Source organism: Umbelopsis ramanniana (assembly GCF_025399195.1).
Source record: "Umbelopsis ramanniana AG unplaced genomic scaffold K450scaffold_67, whole genome shotgun sequence".
Taxonomy (NCBI): domain Eukaryota; kingdom Fungi; phylum Mucoromycota; class Umbelopsidomycetes; order Umbelopsidales; family Umbelopsidaceae; genus Umbelopsis; species Umbelopsis ramanniana.
Window position 1 is genome coordinate 103,412 of NW_026252153.1, and position 20,403 is coordinate 123,814.

The 20,403-nt window shown below is 43.1% G+C and overlaps 10 protein-coding genes and 1 non-coding gene across 11 annotated transcripts; 7 read left to right on the forward strand and 4 right to left on the reverse strand.

Annotated features, from left to right (window-relative positions):
• Window positions 1-44: 44 nt before the first annotated feature.
• Window positions 45-3,912, forward strand: K450DRAFT_257648 (uncharacterized protein). Its single transcript, XM_051591708.1, has 16 exons — window positions 45-352; window positions 417-539; window positions 604-661; window positions 720-832; window positions 891-1,044; window positions 1,104-1,252; window positions 1,314-1,452; window positions 1,512-1,695; window positions 1,761-2,130; window positions 2,196-2,436; window positions 2,503-2,640; window positions 2,702-2,818; window positions 2,889-3,061; window positions 3,128-3,215; window positions 3,295-3,435; window positions 3,495-3,912. The coding sequence occupies exons 1-16, from the start codon at window positions 87-89 to the stop codon at window positions 3,753-3,755; spliced, it is 2,715 nt and encodes a 904-aa protein (XP_051441316.1). The 5' UTR covers window positions 45-86; the 3' UTR covers window positions 3,756-3,912.
• K450DRAFT_257657 (uncharacterized protein) lies at window positions 3,913-4,424 on the forward strand. The gene is made up of 2 exons (XM_051591709.1): window positions 3,913-4,181; window positions 4,242-4,424. The coding sequence occupies exons 1-2, from the start codon at window positions 4,069-4,071 to the stop codon at window positions 4,351-4,353; spliced, it is 225 nt and encodes a 74-aa protein (XP_051441317.1). The 5' UTR covers window positions 3,913-4,068; the 3' UTR covers window positions 4,354-4,424.
• A 34-nt stretch (window positions 4,425-4,458) lies between these two features.
• Window positions 4,459-6,269, forward strand: K450DRAFT_257664 (uncharacterized protein). The gene is made up of 6 exons (XM_051591710.1): window positions 4,459-4,585; window positions 4,677-4,684; window positions 4,766-4,929; window positions 4,998-5,163; window positions 5,232-5,626; window positions 5,693-6,269. The coding sequence occupies exons 1-6, from the start codon at window positions 4,489-4,491 to the stop codon at window positions 5,997-5,999; spliced, it is 1,137 nt and encodes a 378-aa protein (XP_051441318.1). The 5' UTR covers window positions 4,459-4,488; the 3' UTR covers window positions 6,000-6,269.
• Window positions 6,270-6,435: 166 nt separating this feature from the next.
• K450DRAFT_t100 lies at window positions 6,436-6,535 on the reverse strand. The gene has a single exon. It is a non-coding gene; the product is annotated as a tRNA-Tyr (tRNA).
• Window positions 6,536-8,420: 1,885 nt separating this feature from the next.
• K450DRAFT_257668 (uncharacterized protein) lies at window positions 8,421-9,503 on the forward strand. The gene is made up of 2 exons (XM_051591711.1): window positions 8,421-9,129; window positions 9,202-9,503. Exons 1-2 carry the CDS (start codon window positions 8,428-8,430, stop codon window positions 9,370-9,372), a joined length of 873 nt encoding a protein of 290 aa, XP_051441319.1. The 5' UTR covers window positions 8,421-8,427; the 3' UTR covers window positions 9,373-9,503.
• Window positions 9,504-9,669: 166 nt separating this feature from the next.
• Window positions 9,670-11,789, forward strand: K450DRAFT_257670 (uncharacterized protein). Its single transcript, XM_051591712.1, has 5 exons — window positions 9,670-9,862; window positions 9,928-9,966; window positions 10,044-10,141; window positions 10,209-10,316; window positions 10,390-11,789. The coding sequence occupies exons 1-5, from the start codon at window positions 9,796-9,798 to the stop codon at window positions 11,503-11,505; spliced, it is 1,428 nt and encodes a 475-aa protein (XP_051441320.1). The 5' UTR covers window positions 9,670-9,795; the 3' UTR covers window positions 11,506-11,789.
• Window positions 11,790-12,389: 600 nt separating this feature from the next.
• Window positions 12,390-13,409, reverse strand: K450DRAFT_257673 (uncharacterized protein). Its single transcript, XM_051591713.1, has one exon. It carries the CDS (start codon window positions 13,345-13,347, stop codon window positions 12,529-12,531), a length of 819 nt encoding a protein of 272 aa, XP_051441321.1. The 5' UTR covers window positions 13,348-13,409; the 3' UTR covers window positions 12,390-12,528.
• Window positions 13,410-13,801: 392 nt separating this feature from the next.
• On the forward strand, window positions 13,802-15,254 carry K450DRAFT_257676 (uncharacterized protein). Its single transcript, XM_051591714.1, has 5 exons — window positions 13,802-14,118; window positions 14,186-14,298; window positions 14,363-14,421; window positions 14,502-14,646; window positions 14,716-15,254. Exons 1-5 carry the CDS (start codon window positions 13,953-13,955, stop codon window positions 15,028-15,030), a joined length of 798 nt encoding a protein of 265 aa, XP_051441322.1. The 5' UTR covers window positions 13,802-13,952; the 3' UTR covers window positions 15,031-15,254.
• Window positions 15,140-15,861, reverse strand: K450DRAFT_274885 (uncharacterized protein; the record flags this gene model as incomplete). Its single annotated transcript, XM_051593147.1, has 4 exons — window positions 15,140-15,388; window positions 15,466-15,558; window positions 15,635-15,678; window positions 15,735-15,861. 4 exons carry the CDS (start codon window positions 15,859-15,861, stop codon window positions 15,140-15,142), a joined length of 513 nt encoding a protein of 170 aa, XP_051441323.1.
• Window positions 15,862-15,918: 57 nt separating this feature from the next.
• Window positions 15,919-17,128, reverse strand: K450DRAFT_257683 (uncharacterized protein). Its single transcript, XM_051591715.1, has 3 exons — window positions 16,465-17,128; window positions 16,275-16,395; window positions 15,919-16,202 (listed from the first exon to the last, which is right to left on the reverse strand). Exons 1-3 carry the CDS (start codon window positions 17,074-17,076, stop codon window positions 15,958-15,960), a joined length of 978 nt encoding a protein of 325 aa, XP_051441324.1. The 5' UTR covers window positions 17,077-17,128; the 3' UTR covers window positions 15,919-15,957.
• Window positions 17,129-17,715: 587 nt separating this feature from the next.
• Window positions 17,716-20,403, forward strand: K450DRAFT_257688 (uncharacterized protein). Its single transcript, XM_051591716.1, has 11 exons — window positions 17,716-17,840; window positions 17,920-18,003; window positions 18,114-18,236; window positions 18,300-18,413; window positions 18,480-18,602; window positions 18,677-18,799; window positions 18,879-19,001; window positions 19,069-19,197; window positions 19,268-19,765; window positions 19,836-19,982; window positions 20,047-20,403. Exons 1-11 carry the CDS (start codon window positions 17,801-17,803, stop codon window positions 20,274-20,276), a joined length of 1,734 nt encoding a protein of 577 aa, XP_051441325.1. The 5' UTR covers window positions 17,716-17,800; the 3' UTR covers window positions 20,277-20,403.

Sequence of the window (20,403 nt, forward strand, 5' to 3'; positions counted from 1 at the left end):
GACTTTTTTTTAGGTGAGCTGGAAATTTTTGAATCCAGCGTGCCGTGAATGAACTTTCTGCAACTCCTTTTGCGGTACTGCGCGCAATGACAGAACTGCCATTAGGGTTCCAGAGAGAAATTTTAACAGAAATTGTGGCCGAAGATGGACTCCTCATCCTTGCAAGAGGACTCGGACTTCGTAAAGTTCTATGCTCATTGTTGAAATTGTACACGGATAATAGCCATTTGGTACTGCTTATCAACAGCACTCCTGCAGACGATACTGCTATTAATGACGAACTAGCATGTATGGGAGTTCCGGCTGAAAGGCAGATGAAAGTAATTGAGTATGAAACTCCAGCAGAGACTCGGTAAGTAATGAGTCGGACTGGTTGTTGTTGGGGGTCCATGCGAACTAAGCAATTTCGCCAATAGGAGTGACATGTATAGGAATAGCGGCATTTTTTCGATTACATCTCGTATTTTGGCAGTGGATATGCTACTCAAGCGAATTCCAACGCACCTCATTTCCGGTATCGTCGTTCATTATGCTCATAGGTACGAGACGTTTCCATAGAAGATCAGCCAAGTACGAAATTGAGTGTCTGACATAAATTTCCAGCGTTAATGCTACGTCTATGGAATCTTTCATTCTACAGTTGTACCGTGAAGAGAACGAGGTAAAATGAATAGGGAATGTATACTAGCATCAAAGACAAATACTAAACCCATCGATAGCAAGGATTTATCAAAGCATTTTCTGATCAAAGCGAGTCGTTCGTTACTGGATTCGCACCTCTGCAAAATACACTAAAGTCGCTGTTTTTGAGAAAAGTTCATTTGTGGCCAAGGTAAGGCTTCCCAGTGCGTCTCTTACAAATATGTTCTCGAACTCATTCGAAAAGGAAGATTTCACGTTATGGTTGCAGATGACCTTGAATCTTCAAACGAAAATATCATAGAACTAAGGCAGCCCATGTCCGAAAAGATGGATAAAATTCAGCATAGCATAGTAGAATGTATGGATGCTTGCCTTTCTGAAATCAAAAGATCAAACACTGGGGTATTTTGTTCTTCTATCATTTGTAATTAGTTGAACTTTGACTGAACCTGCATCCTTAGGTTGACCTTCAGGAGTTTACTGTTGAAAACTCCATGTTCAAATCTTTCGACACCATCATACGGCGACAGTTGGATCCGAATTGGCATCGTGTGGCTATCAAGACAAAGCAGTTAGTAGGAGACCTTAAGCTTCTACGGCATCTTCTTACGTACGTTTTTGTGAACGGTTTTTGGCGATATGATCGTACATCTGTTAACCTTCGATATTAGATATTTGGCAGGCTACGACTGCATAACATTCTACAGCTTTCTTCAAACTATTATGGCCAGTAATACTCCTTCGGACGGAAAATTGTTGACCAACCAGTCACCATGGCTGTTGATGGATGCTGCAAATGTCATATTTTCGGTAAGGATGATCCTTTCGGAATTGAAATGTAAGGTGGCAAAACTAATCATATTTACTAGCTGAGTAAAAAACGGTTCTTTGTAGAGGAGAGAGATGAGGAGTATCAGAGTTACGAGCACACACCCACCCCTGGTCTACCCAAGAAAACGAAACTTGTCCTTGAAGAGCAACCAAAGTGGGGGCTACTTCATGATATACTGGAAGAAATAGAGCATGATATTGCCGTCACAAATGCTCGGGATGGTAAGGTTATAAGGAGTACGTTACTTCCCTAAAAAAATGCTCAATCCGCCTGATGCTTCATTTAGCGACTATTCTGGTTATGGTAGATGAGCAGCGGACGTGCACGCAATTGAAAGAATACATATCAACAAAGAGTACAATAGCCAAAAATTCCAGTATTGTTCCCATTCTCTCTCGGCTTGCTAGGAACTACTTCCGATGGAAAGCAGGCATTGTACAGATCAATCAGCAGGTAAAGGAAGAACTGAAGGACAAATCAAATACTTCAAGAGGGGGTGGTTCTGGACAATACACATCAAATGTTCGCGGAGGAGGCGCGCCTCCAAACAAACGAAGGAGAGTTCGTGGAGCTTCAGCCATAGCAGCGGCATCCATGGCCTTCAATCGTCCATTGGCTGATACATTCCAACAAGATATAACAGATAATGCTGAAGCGTAAGTAGAGCACCAGTTTGTTCTCAGTATATAATGAACAGCATCGCACTGACATTGTTCAACAGGCTTGATCAGGAAAATGTGATGAAGAACATAGATATGGGTACACCACTTGATCCTGCAGCGAACCTCACAGACGTAATGAGCCACAAAGACATATTACCCCACTTTGACGAAATAGCACCATCAGAGGTAGTTACAGTTAGTCAGTATGTTGGAGAAGATGAAGCCGCTCTTCTTGAGCAATTGCAACCCAAATTTATCATAATGTACGATCCAAACCCAGCATTTGTTCGCAGAGTAGAGGTACAGTTATGTTTTGACTTGCATATGGGGATACGTGCTATGATTAACGCCCCGTTTTATTCCAAGTTATATCGTGCTTCACATCCAGACAGAGAGGTTAGAGTGTACTTTATGATATACGACAATTCAGTAGAAGAGCAGCAATATCTCAGCTCAATTCGACAAGAGAAAGAAGCATTTGAAAAGCTGATCAGAGAAAAATCGGTAAACAATATGCTTTTTACTGTTCTTTGTTCTTGTTAGCCGTCTAAATGTATGCTCCCAGATTATGGCTGTTCCCATTGCTGATAGCAGAAAGCGACCGGGCGAAGAAGACGTGTTTCTTAAAACGATCAGTACACGAATTGGCGGTGGCACTCGACTAAAGTCTGGAGCGCCAACAGTAAGTGTGCCACACTAATATTCAAAGGTCCTAAGTTTGTACTTTTGTTGTTCACATCGTCTTTCTCAAGGTAATTGTGGACATGCGTGAATTCCGCAGCTCTCTCCCGCCTATTTTACACAAAGAAGGAATGAGGATAGCACCCTGTACATTACAAGTTGGGGACTATATCCTGAGCCCTGAATTGTGCGTTGAACGAAAGAGTATCACTGATTTAATCAGCTCATTCAGCTCTGGCCGTCTGTAAGTATAGTGAAAGCGACAAGGACGATTACATACGTACCATTAATGAAATATATCACACTACAGATATACCCAATGCGAAAACATGTCTTTGCATTACAAAACACCTGTTCTATTGATCGAATTTGATCAAAACAAATCATTTTCCTTGCAGGTATGCATCAATCACGATTGAAGGCATGCCCATTTAACAACCACTCGTTTTGCTGACTGAAATTTGAATACAATTTCAGCCCTCGACAGACCTGAAGAACGATATAACTCTAACTGACTTGTCATCCAAGTTGGTGCTTTTGACGTTGTCCTTCCCCAACTTGAGAATTATATGGTCTTCCAGTCCGTACGAAACTGCGGCCATCTTTCGAGATCTGAAGGTAAAATAAATATTGTTGATGTCTTTCTTAACGAACTTCAGTTGACGCGATGAATACAGTCTAGTCACGATGAACCTGATGTGGAGGCGGCTGTCCTTATCGGAGCAGAAAGCATTGACGACGTGAACAGCATGACTAACCTGACGCCACAGGAAATACTTCGAAGCATGCCAGGTATCAACTCCAAGAACTTCCGGTTAGTGATGAGCAAAGTCGAAAACATCGAGGACCTTAGCAAGGTTAGCGTTGAAGACCTGAAAGAAATACTGGGACAGGAAGCAGGCAGCAAGCTTCACAGGTTTATACATAAGAGAGAATGATCCCTCCCGTTTCAGTTCCAAAGTGCAACATGAAGGTGGAAAGAATATCACAAAACAGGGAATTCCAGGTTTGCAAGTTGCACAGCACACAGGCGATCTTCAACCCCCGACTCAATGCACAAGGATCAACCAAAACCTCTTTCTCTTCCCTTCAAAGCACTCCAGTCCCTCACTATCTTTGATTTAACGAGACACTGAGCGTTTATTCCACTATTTTCTACATATTGACCTTTAAAAGAAATATTCTTTTTGGATATAAAAGCAATCACATTTTCTTTGAACACACGCACATCCATTGCAACCATTGCCCATCATGGTCAGACAGACAATGTCGGAAACAAAACTTCGCAAGATGACTGAGACCAACGATAAGTTGAAGGAACAACTTGAAGTTCAGCGCATACCAGTCTCAGATGCTAGTAAATCGTAAGTTTTAGGGACAGGACACTGCAGATAGAAGTTGATTGCTCATCACCGTTTCAATAGTTTGATAGAGTATTGCAAAACGAACCACGACACATTAGTGCCTTCAGTCTGGGGCAACAACAAGAACCAAGACCCGTTTGCTGAGCAAAGCGGATGCACATGTTGCGTGTAGTAATTGTACTGTAAATTTTCAAATAAAAAAAGATCATCTCCGCATCTCATCTGTGACAGGCATTAAGACAAGTCCTTTGCGATTTTTAAGCACCCTTCCCTTTCACTTTCTCCTTTGTCCTTCAACCTTTTAGACATGGCTTCCAACATTTTACGCCGTACCTTGACAACCTCTACATCTGCAAAGACTCTTAAGATCGGCTTATTGCCCGCTGACGGCATTGGTCGTGAAGGTGAGTACCGTCCATACTTGACCATGTTATGGCACCACCTTGTCATTAATGCAGATATTCCTCCGTCACCTTCTATCGTTTGATCTGATAGTCATTCCTGTAAGATTTTTGCTTAACTTTTTGAAAAATTGGTAATGAAGCATAGCAGTTCAGCTCACCAGTGTTTTGGTTTTGACATAGGCTGCCCAACGTGTTCTCGAGTCTCTTTCTTCCGGCCCCAAGTTCGAGTTTGTTCATCTTGATGCTGGATTCGAGCACTTCCAAAAGACTGGAACTGCTCTTCCTCAAGAAACCATTGACCATTTGAAGAACGAGTGCAATGGTGCTCTTTTCGGTGCTGTCAGGTTGGTGTAATTGGCATGTGCACAGATATAGGCGGGTGATGAATATTAATACCGCGTTTGTCTACCAGCTCGCCATCCCACAAGGTTGCTGGCTACTCATCCCCAATTGTCGCTTTGCGCAAGCACCTTGACCTTTACGCCAACGTTCGCCCTGTCTCATCTGTCAAGTCCGCTTCCACCCCCAACCAGAAAGAACTTGATATGTTGATCATTCGTGAAAACACTGAGTGCTTGGTGAGTAAAGTGACGACATGTAAGAAGAACCATTAATGTACCATGTCTAAATCTCATTCTTTTCTCAGTACATCAAATCAGAGCGTCAGGAAGTCGACCCCAAGACTGGATTGAAGGTTGCTTGGGCTGATCGTAAGATCTCTGAGTATGCCTCCAAGCGCGTTGGTGCCATGGCATTCAACATGGCCCTTACCCGCGAGAGCCTTCGTCAACAAAAGCCAGAATCTGAACGTTTCTGGAAGCACAAGCCTCGTGTCACTATTGTTCACAAGTCTAACGTTCTCAGCGTCACTGATGGATTGTGGCGTGAGACCGTTCGTGGTGTCAAGGAGCAAAATGCTGAGAAATATGCTGGTGTTGATATGGAGGAGCAATTGGTTGACTCCATGGTCTACCGTATGTTCCGTGAACCTGAGGCCTTCGATGTCGTAGTTGCTCCTAACTTGTACGGCGATATCATCAGGTAAGTCAACATCTTCCATTTCTAATTTGTGTACGGCAAGTGGTTTTTTAACCGTACTGTGCGTAGTGATGGTGCTGCCGCCCTTGTTGGTTCCCTTGGTGTCGTTCCTTCCGCCAACGTTGGTGATAACTTTGTTATGGGTGAACCCGTCCATGGCTCTGCCCCTGATATTGCTGGCAAGAACATCGCCAACCCCGTTGCTGCCATTCGATCTGCTGCTCTTCTCTTGGAACATCTCGGTTACACCAAGGAAGCTCTTCAAGTCTACGGTGCTGTCGATAAGGTCCTTAGCGAAGCTACCATCCTCACCCCTGACCTTGGTGGCAAGTCTACCACTAGCGAGGTCACTGAAGCTGTCTTGAAGAACTTGTAAATTGTCCATACCAAACAGCATCTTGTTTTGGGTCGACCCCTATAGCTTAGCTCGTTCCATTCAGCAAACCATTGTAGAATAATTTATCTTTGTATACAACAAAATCAAAAATATCATTTCCCGGTTGCTCATTTACCAATCAAACATTGCATAGGAAGGGCATTGAGACGTTTTCTGTTTGTGCACGGTTGCCGTGATGTAGACTGTGTGCATGCGAAACGCATATTAAATTGAAAAAATCAGACGGGCAAACAATTGAGAAGAATATGGGTTTAAACGATGGAGTAAAAAAGGAATCCTCTAAGTCAAAGAAGCCTGCCTCACTCACTCTAAGATATGTCGTTACAAAAATCTTAGTTCAACCGAACGCATGTAGTCGAACGGCAGGGAAGAACGTCAGCGGGATCTCAAAAAATTCAAAGCATAGCAAAAAAATTCCGATCTGCCAGATTCGAACTAGCGACCTAGAGATGACAATTTAGCCCTTTTTGGGGGCTCACTACAGTCTCCCGCTCTACCAACTGAGCTAAGATCGGCTTCTTGTTGATGTGGACCAAAACTTAATAAATATTATCTATTTTTGGATATTCCTTATATATCCCTAATGTAATCACTATGTGCATGCTTCAAGCTGTATTTTGAAATTTATATCGTTATAGATACATTCACTATTCTTGAAAAAAAGTTATTTATTTATTTCAGGGCAAAAACCCGTCTTCTAAAACATCATATCATGTCACACGGGGACCTAACGCAAGCTGAGGGGAGGTAATAAATCTTCATCTCATCCAAAAAAACAAACTTTCATATTTCAATTCTAATGTAAGCAGAAAAAAAAAATTAAGCAATTGAAAGACATATCTTAGATTTATTTTTTTATGCCTCTTCGTCGCTGGTTTTTGGAACATGCTGACTTTATCTTTGTTGCCTGCATTTATTTCAGAATCCTCCCGAGCACAATATGGCCACCTATATTACTTTTTCACGAAACTCTACGTATATCAAATCGAAAGAAGTTTTTTTGAGCTATTGAGCTCGTTCTGTTGATGTTTCCTTGAAAAACGCCTGATTGTGTGATATTTATGAAAAATTTGTGCTTTACCCTGCTTACCCACAAATTGTAATTGCTACACTAATTGACCTTTGTAAATATAATCGATGACAAACTGAATAGATACTCTTATTAGAAATCCTTCGATATTCAAATTTGAGATTAACGATGCTTATTTTTATTGATTCTGGAGGAGTAATTGATTAATTTTTTTTTTAAAAAAAAAATCCCCCATAAAAATGGTGAACGACAGTCAAGCAGTTTGTAACTGCAAAAAGTCTACATCCAAAAAAAGGGCGACCTTTTCATTCTTGATTTTCCATCTGAATTTTCACTGCTTGTAGCAAACATCAAAAATAAAAGAATTTAGCACAATACTCCCAGTTACGTTGGTGACTTCATTCAGATTGTACAACTTGGCCATAGCACTATTTTTATTATTAAGCTAGACAAAAGTGTAATCATGGTTGGATTTACTAGCAAATGTGACGTATTTCACTGCATGTAAGTCTGCTATTTTTATAGAATTCCTTCAATAGTCTAGTACTTTTAGCATAAAAAGTTCAAGGAGAGCTTTCAAAACCTTTCATGGACTGACCGAAACCTACTTTGAACTATATTTTGCGGGACAGTTTCTTTTTGTTAAAATTAGCAAAAACAAAGCTGGAAAAAAAATACATCCCATTACTTCATCATCCTGTGTATCCGCATCGCCTAACATAATCAGCTCAGCCACACTACACTGGACTCTTAGCGTCGATGGTTTATGCTAAACATGTCGGTGGTCAATAATTTACCAGAGTCATCATCAAAACATTCGTTGCTTGCCTATATCAAATGACCGCCAAGAGATCTGATCAGCAGCAGTGAAACGCACTACCAAGTATCTATTTTTCATCGCATTTGTCTCACTCTATTTTTACAATTGTCGTTCATCGGACTACTGAAGACCTCTTCCCTGCTTCATGACAGGGGAATCGGAGTGTTGGGAAATTTATGGTCTTGGAGAGAGGCATGTAATAATTTTGCGGACCTGTAACGATAACAAGTAAGTGGCTGATCATGGGTAAGCGAGCTTGAAAATGTAATTTCAGAACAACAATGTAGGCAGAATTCTGATCAAAAACGATCTAATCTATCACGATGCAACTATAGCCAACAGATAAGTCTATGGCTCGAGCTAGCAATGGGGCGTTTAGATCTTAAGTATCATTGTTCGTCTTCCGATAACCCTGGTTTCATGGGGCATCAATCCTCCGAAGCTGAGAAAATCCGAGTTGACGTACCGATTCAGCGTGCTAAACGGCTGCCAAGAGAGTTAGATCCCTTCATGCGCAAATCGTCCTCTTACCTCAGTTCTTGCAGCCTGAGCCTCAAATGACAAGCGGTTCCAGTAATAAGCATTTCACGATATTGTTACACCAAGAGCACGGACAGGTCAAGTCAACAATGGAGCTGGCAAATACATTTTTTCTTTTTCTTCCAGGAATGAAAAAGAATCGAGGAAGGTTTATCTGCTTTCAGATGATGGTTGCGGATATGCGTGCCCCATCCGGTGGAGCAGGCGAACGTGATTGTTTCGAACGCCGACTCCACCTAGAAGAAAGAATTGACCTCTTTAACAGGTGTTTGTTTCATTCATTCGAGTATCCGATCGAGGCTATAAGAACGTGGGCACTTTTTATTTTTATTGTTTTCTTCACCACTAAACTATACTATACCATGAGAGCCTCAATTCTTGTCACATTAAGTACACTTGCGGCTTATGCCTTGGCCGCCAATGTTGCCGATAGACCACATCTAGATGGAAAGACATTGAACGTTACAGCAGACTCTTTCTGTATCTTCATGCCTAAGACGCCTGGAGAAACAATTGCTGCTTCTGAAGCCACCGCCATTGCCTTCTGCAACAACACAGCTTCCGCTCCTGGTGCTAAGGCACTGCCTGAAGGATTCGTCAAATCTACTCACTTTCTCAGTGGTACTGGCGAAGGAAAATATGTTCAATACACAGGAGCAATTGATGTCTCCAAGTACTCTTTGGATCCCAAAGATGGCGGAGGTCAATATGATGACCACGTAAGTACTTTTTTTGTTTTCAAAACTCTTGCCTTCAAAATTTTACTGACCAATTTATCATTATCATTATAGGGTAACGGAAAGCCTATTAACAGCAGCTGTATTGGTTATCCATACTTTGTAGAGCTCATTGAGCCAAATGACAGTCGCTACTGTGTTCGATGCTGCGAAGTCTACGCTGATTGTAACGCTGGACGATCAGAATATGGATGCACTAGAATCGCCCCTGGTGACTTTTCATAGATTAAAACCTGTTGTAGTGCCTTGTGTGTATCGAATAGTATCTATCTATCTGTCATTTAGTAAATTACCGTTGTTAAATTATCGCTATATATGTCGGTCTGCCGTAATATTACAAGCAAAGAGAACAGTACGTGAATAACACTTGGTCGTGAAGAGAGAGTCTAGAATTTTTGATGGGAAAAACAACAAAAATGTAACGCCGCGAGCAATTAAAAAAACGCGACTCAAAAAAATTCATCACATCAGTGCAAATGAACGCGTACAAACTTTGTGTTTCTCATTTCTTTTCTCAATCGTCTCTAGTTGACAATCTCTCTTCAATACCTAAATCTTCTTCACTGCACTGTTATTCTCCTCTTTGAGTCAGCTCAAACTGCCAGCCATACTTGAAACTAAAGTTTTCCTCTTTCATCTTGCGGTTCAATGGGCATTCCAAAGGACTTGTTCCTGGAACCTCCAATTCTAGATTTAATCTGCAGCATTTGCACAGGTATCCGCAGTTTCATGGATATCCAAGTATTTCAGTTGCCTTATACTAATTACAAAACTCCATAGACGTCATTGATGGGCCAATTCAAGTGCAATGTGCAGAAGGTAAAGTTTTTCACATAACGCGCATGGAGCGAGAAACCATTGGAGTCGACGAACTTAACATTTCTGTAACATTTTAGACCATATTTATTGCCACGACTGTATACATGACTACCTGAAAAAGGGCAAAACGTTTTGTCCACTATGCAAAGTCGAGCTTGACGTGAACTTATTTCAGGTAAGATTTTGCCGGTACATAATGCTGCTATGCAAATGGATGGTTCTAAATAACAAGTTTTTACCAGGCTTCCAAATTCGTGGCGCGGCAAATTGGTCGCTTGAAAGTTCGCTGTGCGAATGCTTCCAAGGGATGCAATTATCAAGGTCCTGTGTCTGAAAACCATTCCACTACCGTAAGTGAATCTCCCTCAACAAAAAAATGCAAACTATGTTTCAGACTTTGTATTAATGTGAACAATCTTATAGTGCCAATTTCAATCAGAGGCATGTCCACACCAAAAGCATGGTTGCACAGAGGTTCTCCAACGAATAAATTTAACGCAACACGTTCGAACGTGCGGATTCGAATTACTTCCATGTCCCAATAACTCAAAGAGGTGCAAGCCGTTCCTACGGAAAAACAAGAAGCATCACGATGATACCTGTAAATATTTCCGGTGCGACTATGGAGAAGAAGGCTGTAATTTTGTCGGCACCAAATCTCAATGCCAGGCGCACTGCGACGGGTACTGCGGGAAATTACATTCGCAAATTGATGAGTTGGAAACGCGGGTTGCTGAATTGACAAAGCTGTTAGAATCATACACAGTATCCAAGGTATCCGACAGGCTAGCCAGTGAAGGTCAGCACATTCAAAACAGCCCTCGAACTCAAGGCTGGAAGCGACCACGGCTGATGGACTCTAGCGTGATGGACAGGGAAGACTTGTTAGAGCGATTATTACAAAGCGATGATTATGGATTCAATGTAGCGGACGATGATCAAGATGATACACGAACTCCAGGATATCCTTTCAGCGAGGATGAATTGATGGGTCTTAATGGACTCTATTCTGATCAAATCATGGCTGAAGACACTAGCCACTCCCTTATGAATGAAGTAGCGTCAACGCCTCAGCGAGACGGCGCATCCCCTATGTCATCCCATTTCCCCAGTTCGCCACCCACCAAACCCAAACGAAAGGTGTCACGGTATAATAAAAGTGCCAGGACAGCCCTTACCCAAAAAACGTCTCAGGTAGAACCGTCCGAAGACAAGGCATCAAGTAACGAAACATCGGTTGCGGCTGAAACACCTGGTTCAGAGAGACGAGGGTCAACGCCGTCGCCGCCGTCGAACTTTCTGTCGCCGCCTAGTTCAGGATCCTCTCGGCAAAAACGACCCATGTTCGTTCTCGCATCATCTTATTTAAACAAGCATAGCTCAGGGGGCAACAGGAGTACAGCGAGCAGTCCTGAAATGACTCACCAACCCAAAGCTACACCATCGGCTTGGGGACATACACCACCAGAAGACCCCAAAGTCCCCAGCAGTTTCGCAGCCGTCATGAGCGACGTTGAAAGGATAGCAACGGATACGTAGCATTGACTCCCCAACCAAAGCATATTAGATGAAACACGCATTGGTTTCAAAAAATCTTCTTTTGTAAATAGTAGCAGCAGGCCCAATTTTTTTTTGTCCAATTCAACGGACCCCAAACAAACAACGTAACCCAAAATTTCTGTTGTCCATGTCCAACGGTGGTGTTTCAGGAACCGGTGTGGAACTCATTGTATACTTGGAACCCAATGCGGATTCTTCATTGACGAAAGGTGTCAATTCTTTTTTACAACGTCATTACACTACTGCCAGTCGCTATGAATGTCATTGCAGCATGACGGGGTTTTTTTACAGCGATCATGCTGCGCAAGTTGCGGATGTGCTCGGTGACTGCATACCAGGAGACATGGGAGCTGTCCACGTCAAACATGGTTTGATCGCCAAGGAAACTCCGCATTTGCTTTTGCCAGTGCAAGCGCCAAGACCTTACTACGCAGCCATTGACTTATTTGCTCACAAGATGGCCTCGCAGCACAACGTCCAGGTCCGACCCAAGCGTATTGATCATATTAGTCTTGCCTACCATGATGAACTCCATGGCCAACAAGAATGGGCCGACGCTGTTCGAGATGGCTTGTTAAATACATGGCAACACGAGGCCATGACAACCATCCAAGTTTCAGACCAAACAGGTTGGGACATGGTGCTGTTAGTGCGGACCTCCAAAGGCATTCGGCAAGGGGAAATGCATCGGTTTCGAACAATAAGACGATGGAACAATGTTGATCATACACAATCAAAACTTTCCAAAGTGCCAATATGCTAAATTGAGAAAGCTTCTTTCTTTGTATAGACGCAAAAAGAAAAATAGGATGCGGTATTTACTGTAGGCGTGCTTTATGTATGTTAATAAACCGTTAAAGAAGAACAAAAGATGATGGGGGGGTCTACACGAAGAGGACATAGAGGTATATACAAATGAGCGTAAGGCAGAAATGACTATAGTTACAGAGTAGTGATGATGGCACTGACAGAATGATTTGGTATGGGAGGGGGGTGGGAGTCTCAGTCGTATCGTTGCGTACAACCATTCTTCACCTTCAAATGACGACTTAATGCATCAGCTCTGGCAAAGCGTTTCCGACAGTTCGTGCAGACATGAGGCTTGATACCAAGGTGAAGCTTAGCATGTCGATTACGATCGTGCGGACGTGCAAATGCTTTTCCGCAAGAAGGGTCCGGGCATAGAAAAGGTCTCTCAGATGTGTGCGTTCGCATATGTGAAACAAGGTTGTAGTGGCGAGTAAACGTCTTGTTACATCCTTCGTAATGGCATGTCAATGATTTGCGCTTGGAAGAGGCAGGTTTTGATGGTGGCATGGCTTCTTGCGTTAGTGGAACCGTGGTGCCTGCAGTCTGCTGCAGAGGCGCGGAGTACGCCTGATAGGACTGATTATAAAATATTTCAGACTGAGTGGTGGCGGGTTCTAAATTGCCAGTGTATTGATAAGCCAAAGGATATTGTGGTGGTAGAGACGGAGCGTTATGGTACAGGCACGACGATTGGTGTTGAAACTCCTTGTCCATACTGCCAGGTAGAGGATAAAACATGGAAGGCGGTGGGGCATACGACGACGCAGCAGCAACATGACTCATGTCATTGGTCTCCAAGGCAGAAGGAATAGGAGAGAATAATGGAGATGGGTATTCAGGTTGAGTTGAGGTAGTGGAACCTTGATTAAAGCTGTACATGTCGTCTAACTCGTCAGAAAAAAGAGATGGTGATGATACAGAAGCAGGAGGAGTGTAAACAGGAGAAGGAATAACGGATGATGGCCAGACAGGAATACTGTATTGATGAGAGAGATACTCTGTATAGTTCATAGTTTGTTTCTTTTATAAAATGGGTTTTCCCAGAGGAAAGTTCAAGATAAAATGAAATGAAAGGGAAAAGAGGTGCAGAGATGTCAGGTTATTTATTAATTATGGACACTTTGGCAACCTCTGCTTGCTAACAATCAATGGGTTGACAAAAATAGCTCTTTTTGTCGTGAGACGCACAGCCACACCAGCAATAAACTTTGCTGCCAAATAAGCCTTTCGGGATTGGCACTCCGCTGCGTCACACTCCATCAACTTCGGTTGGAAATGGACCGACCGCGTAATGAATCATCACTAAGCTAAGCGCTGAGGCTTCCAACGTTAGGAGTGGCTGAAAAGAGTTTCAGTGCTTCCATATTAGACGACCCGTCGACATGCTCTCCATTTGTCTTAGGTGCACATTTCATCATTGGTCCAGTCTCAGCTTGTTATTTTACACCACTGTTGCTGGGACTTTTGACAAATTGTGGGCAGGCTTTGTCATCTTTTACTCCCCGCTTTCTTGTGACGTGCAACTTCTTGCCTTGAGTTTTTTTTTCTGGCCGTAGGAAATTGCCCGCATTGCATAGCACAACAGAAAGTTTACCCGCCTTATTATCATAGTAACTATGGCTGCTTCACTCGTACGGTCCTCTTTGCGCGCTCTATCAAAGCGTGCTGTACCTTCATTGCCTTTGACAGCTGCACGCATTGCTCCTCGTGCTTCCATTCTCGCTAATGTTCCAGTCCGCCCTTTCTCCATTGGCACACGCGCATGCTTCGGCTCTGGAACCAGTAAGTTCTATTTCCCCACCCCCATAAAAAAATCCCATTATTTCCTAATCTATTTACCGGTTATCAGTTGATAACGAACTCGTACACAAGCTGGATGAGGAGATTCTTTATGAAAAATCCAATGATGAACCTGAACAACCTGGTTTTATTCAAGAGTTTTTGGAAGCCAATTCTTTCAAGGTAAATGTTATGCCTTACGCCATGGCTTTCTTTTACCTTGGTTCTAACCAATTCTTTCATGCAGTTGGAAGATAAACCCGGTATGGACGAAGTCACTCTGACACGCACGTTCGGAAACGAAAAGTATGTTTCACCTTGATTGCTTTGGGAAGACTCTACTAAATTGGACCCTCAACCGAACATTGACTAATTCCTTTTTTCAGGATCCGAGTATTGTTTGCTATTTCGGACATTAACAATGCTGCTGAGGATGACTTTGCTGATGTACCAGCTGACGACGTTGAGGGAGATGAGGAGGATGTTGCCCCAGTTTCCTTCCCCGTTCGTGCCTCTGTCACCGTTGAAAAGGTAAAAGATTCGAAACGGTGGATAAAGCCCTTCATTCGGCACGCATTGAAACTTTCTTTTTTGGCTTAGGATGGAAAGGGTGCTGTCACCATTGACACAGTCGCACAGGATGGCGCAATTGTAATCGAATCCGTTCTTTACTACAAAGATGGAAAGCTGGCCACCGAGCAATCTGCTGAAGCTGATTGGCAAAGACGCGGATTGTACATTGGACCTCAGTTCTCCGAGTTGGATGAAGGTGTACAAACGTTGTTCGAACGTTATCTTGAAGAACGTGGCGTCAACACTGCCCTTGCCAACTTTTTGCCTGACTATGTCGAATACAAGGAGCAGAAAGAGTACTTGCAATGGTTGCAAAATGTCAAGAACTTTGTTTCCGCATAAGCAATACCTCTTGATAAAAACCGGAAATAGCAAATAAACACTTTTTAGGATAGAATGCTGCCTATTCCGAGAATTCACAAAATTGACTGGTGGGGGAACTAATTTTCAGTCAAATTGTTGCATCAGAAACCTCTCCCAAATAGCTTGATTCTTCGGAGAACGATAAGCCGTCCGGGTGTCCTGATTCTATGGTGTAATCAATGTCCTCCTGGTCACTACTGTGGCTTTCAGCTTCATCATGGGGGGATTCTGTATCTGAAATAACCGGAGGTTCCACTTTGTTCGATAGTGGCTGTGTGTCTTCCTGGGAACCTTCTAAGAAGTGATGTGGAAAATTGATCTGGAATGGGAACTTCCCCTGTAATTACAATGTGATTCGATTTAGCATGATTTGTAAACACTATATGTTCCAAGAGGCTAAAGCTGTGCTATTACTGGAAGTAGGCTGATGATATCCTTATGGGATACTTCAACCTTGTGTTTCAATGGTAGCAACTTGGTGCCCAGTAAGCTTGGGTTTTCTGAAAGCTGGTGTGTAAAAATGCAATATCAATCACGAGGTCGGTATTCAAGACTCTTATCAGCGGTGTCCAACTCTACTCACTCTCTCCGCGAAACAGCGCCCGTCCCTTAGAGCTTCGAGTTGTACTGCAGTGATGGTCAACGCGAATTACATAATCTCGGTTTAGTATAGTAGATCTTACCCTGCTTTCGACTAACAGTGCGATCTTGTATACCAAAGGGATCTCCGCGACCAAGGATTAACGTGGATTCAGCGTCAAATTCAAAACTCTTGTTCGTTGTTAGATCCACCACTTCGAATTTGTACATGGTCATTCCAAGGGATTAATAAAGGGTTTAAGGTTTATTTACCAAATTATTAATTGTCTGCTTTCAAATCAATTGTTTGCAAGCCTCGGTGCCACATTATGATTGCTCAGGAACGCATCTTATCCATGTCACACCGACATCCGTTTTGGTCCAGCCAAGTTTTTTGAACATACTTTCACTTGCACTATTGAAGTTCTCAATAACGGCTTGGTTATATAATTGGTAATTAGCTTGAAGATCTTTAAATCTTTGCGCTTGCTTTTGGCATAGAGAGTTGACGACAACTTGTGCCAAACCCAAGCGTCTCCATTCTGGTCGGACGTGAAGCGCAGCAATGCAACCTTGAAGACAGTGAGAACATTAGAGAGTTACCTTTCATCGCATCAGGATTCTTTGGTTGAGCTCCAACTTACCATCAGCATGCGTACATGCCCAAGCAACCATCTCTCCATCCTTTTTTCTTAATACACTTGATAGCTTGCAGCATTCAATAACGTAAGCCGGATCAAACGGTACCTTGTTGGATGTCCTGATCTAAGCGGTGTTTCATACGTGTAAGAAAAGGCAAAGAGTAGCACCGTATCACATCCCATAAACACATACCAATTCAGCATCATGCTCGGTGGCATCGTCCACCCTTAATTCTTCCCCATTAACAGTAAGTGTTTGCAAAGCCTCTGTTTCCAAATAATTTTCAATAGGGCAAACATAGCGTACGCACGGTCCGTTGTAGCCAAGATTGAACAGCTTATAGAGGACGGGACACCAAAGGAGAGAAATTCCATGAAGAAACCGGCCATCTGTACCGTATCCAAGTGTCTGCACAGCTCGTCCTAACAGTGTTTGGCTTGTTTCATAAATAGATCTAGCGCTCTCAGAGGCAAACTGGAAGTCTCCTTTTTCTAAGCCAATCTCATCTTCGCCATTCCAAACAGGGTTTTCCTGATTGAGGTAGGCTTCGGTACTGACAAAAGGTCGCAGGCGATCTATTTCTTTGCATATGATCACCACCGGCTCCTTGGTAGGCGCAGTGGATAAATCAGGCTGAGAGCTATAAATGTCAAATGAGCCCAGTCCAGGGAGATTCCCAGCGTGCACTCGAGTCAGCCATGTCAAGATGGCTGCGGAATAGGGGAGGTATTGGGCTAAGAAAATTTTGACCGTTCCGTATTCGGATTCGTCTATACGATGCATATCAGTATCCATTGGAGCCATATATTCGAATCGAGAGTGCCTCAGGTACAAAGTATAATGGTTGACGGCCGAAATAAATCCCAAAGTCAGTCCATTGTCAAAATAAGTCTCAACCGTCGACTGAGCCAATCATGTCTGGTCGCCGTGAAAAACTGCATGTTGAACGCTATTGCTGGGCAGAGCAAGGTCAAACTGCTTGCAAATACTTTCATTCCTCCCTCAATTCTTTATCTTGACGATGCATGGAGCCGTTCAGGAAGCCCATCCCTTCCACAGGACGAGCTGTGACATCTTTCTTACATATGGATTTTTACCACTGGTTTACAGAGAAGGTATATATGAAGCATCCCTTTGGCTACATTACAAGCAAGGGAACAGTAAGCAGTGATATGCAAAGCATTCGTGTCGAATGAGCACAAGCTCTTTTTAACGTCTTGTTACCAAACGGCTATATGCATCAAGGCAATGGCATAATAGATCGAGCAAGGTATTCTAATTACAACTTGCGGTACAAAATCAGCCATAATTTCGAAATACATAGCTTAGTTTATGTAAATTAGCATTTTTTTCATTTTCTGGTAGGAAAAAGAGCAACATGTGCAAAACTGGTACTCAGGTGACTTTCGTCTGCCAAGTTTGCAATTTCCACCGCTTTTTCCACGTCTCTCTTTCCCATTTTTTTTTGGTGCTCAACCGTCAAATCCTCCACCGGCCATCGCCCCCATTTGACAGCTGGAGAAGCAATATGGGAAATTGCAGTAGCTGTTGCCAGAATTGCTGGGCAAGTAAGTGAAGTAAAGCTCGTCATGGGGAGCATGAAATCTACGCCATCTTCTAATCCATACCATGTTTGACTTTTCAAAGAACGAAGTCGAACAGGACTCTATGAGCCGCTACTACAGGAGAATGAGCGACATGCTATAGCTGAACTCTTACAATACTTGGAAAGTATGTCTCATTCGCACCCATGGGGCCCGGGACCATAAGTTTTTGGCAAAATCCTGCGCACGCAGTTTCATAAAGACCACCATGTGCTAACGTAATCCTTACCACACTAGATCGATCAGAAACTAATTTCTTTGACGGGGATCCTCTACGCGCTTTGTCGACGTTGGCGTACTCAGATAATGTGGATCTTCAGAGATCAGCTGCACTTGCCTTTGCAGAGATAACTGAAAAAGGTTGGCTGTCGTCTGTCATTTATAGTACGTGCGCTGTCCACTCAACGTGAATCTTTGATTTAGATGTTCGTAAAGTCGGTCGCGATACGCTGGAACCCATCATGTTTTTATTGCAGTCTCATGACGTTGAAGTTCAAAGAGCCGCCAGCGCCGCTCTAGGTAATTTGGCTGTCAATGGTACGTACGATACATTCAAGCAAAAATACATGGCTGGTGATAGCGACTAATCCATCCCACTGCTAGCGGAGAATAAGCTTCTCATTGTCAAACTGGGAGGTTTGGATCCACTTATTCGCCAAATGGGTAGTCCAAACGTCGAAGTTCAATGTAATGCGGTTGGGTGCATCACAAACCTTGCGACACATGGTAAGGAATTTTTTTTTTTTTGTAAAAGAGTGTGCACCCTTTTATCAAGACATGAACATGAATCAACTTTGCAGATGAGAACAAGGCAAAGATTGCAAAGTCAGACGCTCTCCGACTACTGGTTGATCTAGCACGTTCAAAAGACAAAAGAGTTCAAAGAAATGCTACTGGCGCCCTCTTGAACATGACCCATTCACGTAAGAATGATGTCTACTTTTATGCTGCACCCCCTTTCTTTTCGTAGGCTACCAGTATTGATAAATTACCCCACTACAGAGGAAAATCGTCAGCAGCTTGTCAATGCCAATGCTATCCCCGTCCTCACCAGTTTACTCAATTCCGACGACCAGGATGTACAATACTACTGCACCACTGCATTAAGCAACATTGCTGTTGATGGTAAGGAATTTGATCAGAGTGCTAGTAAAGTCCGTGATAACTGACCAAAGTGCCATGTCCAAAACAGCTGCAAATAGAAAAAAATTAGCCCAGTCCGACTCAAGGTTGGTGCAATCGTTGATATCTTTGATGGACGCGAGGAGTCTCAAAGTTCAATGTCAAGCCGCTTTGGCGCTGCGGAATCTGGCATCCGATGGTAAGTTGAGAAGCATAGACACGTCATGCGCTGGCAAATTTTTTTTTTCTTATCGTATTTTTGCCACTAGAAAAATACCAGCTCGAAATCGTTCGGTTGAAAGGACTACCGCCTTTGTTACGATTGTTAAAAACTCGATCTTTGGCTCTCATCCTATCATCCGTGGCGTGCATCAGAAATATCTCCATTCACACAGCCAATGAGTCGCCTATTATAGATGCTGGGTTTGTGGACCCGTTGATTGGACTGCTATCATATGACGACAATGAAGAAGTTCAGTGCCATGCCATATCTACTCTTCGCAACCTTGCTGCCAGCTCAGAGCGCAACAAACGGGCTATTGTGGATGCCGGTGCTGTAGAGCGTATTAAGGAATTGGTGAACACCGTTCCTGTTAGCGTTCAGAGTGAAATGACAGCTGCTATTGCTGTGCTTGCGCTTTCTGACGAACTCAAGCCTAGATTATTGAACATGGGCATTCTCTCGGTGCTTGTATCCTTAACCAACAGTTCCAATCTCGAAGTTCAAGGCAATTCGGCGGCTGCTATTGGTAACCTAAGCTCTAAAGGTAAAACCCCGAAACTTTTCAGACGTTTGATGGTGTCGTGATGGTTCTAATGCCATGTTTGCCTTGTTAGTCAAAGACTACGCGCCTTTTATCAAGGTTTGGGAATCACCTAATGGTGGGCTCCACGCCTACCTTGTTTCTTTCTTAGATGAAGGTCAGGATACCGCATTTCAACACATCGGCGTATGGACATTGGTTCAATTTTTGGAAGGTGGAGGTAAGGGGGGTTTTTTTGTTGTCACCTCGGATCAGAATGGTTGAAGCTAATGCGATTTTTGTAGATAAAGAATTGATCAAAAAATTAAGCAAAGCGCAAGATCTTGTTCAGTCTATTTCAAGAATTGCAAGCATGGGAGCTGAGGAAGACAGCACTTTATTGAACGGTGGCGATGAAGATAATTTGGACGACGCCGATGCTGACGTTCACGAACTAGCCAAGCGAGTGATCAACGTCATTGGATCAGACGCATCCAAGGGGTCTAAAAAGTCTGCTGGCAAGAAACAACGATAACGCAATCTCTACTAATTATTTTCCCCCAAGGGCAGTAGCTATACCTGTTTCTCTGCCATCTATGACCTGAATGGCCTCACGTACGATATACCCGGGCGTTGGGCTCAAACTTTTTTTTTTTTTTTTT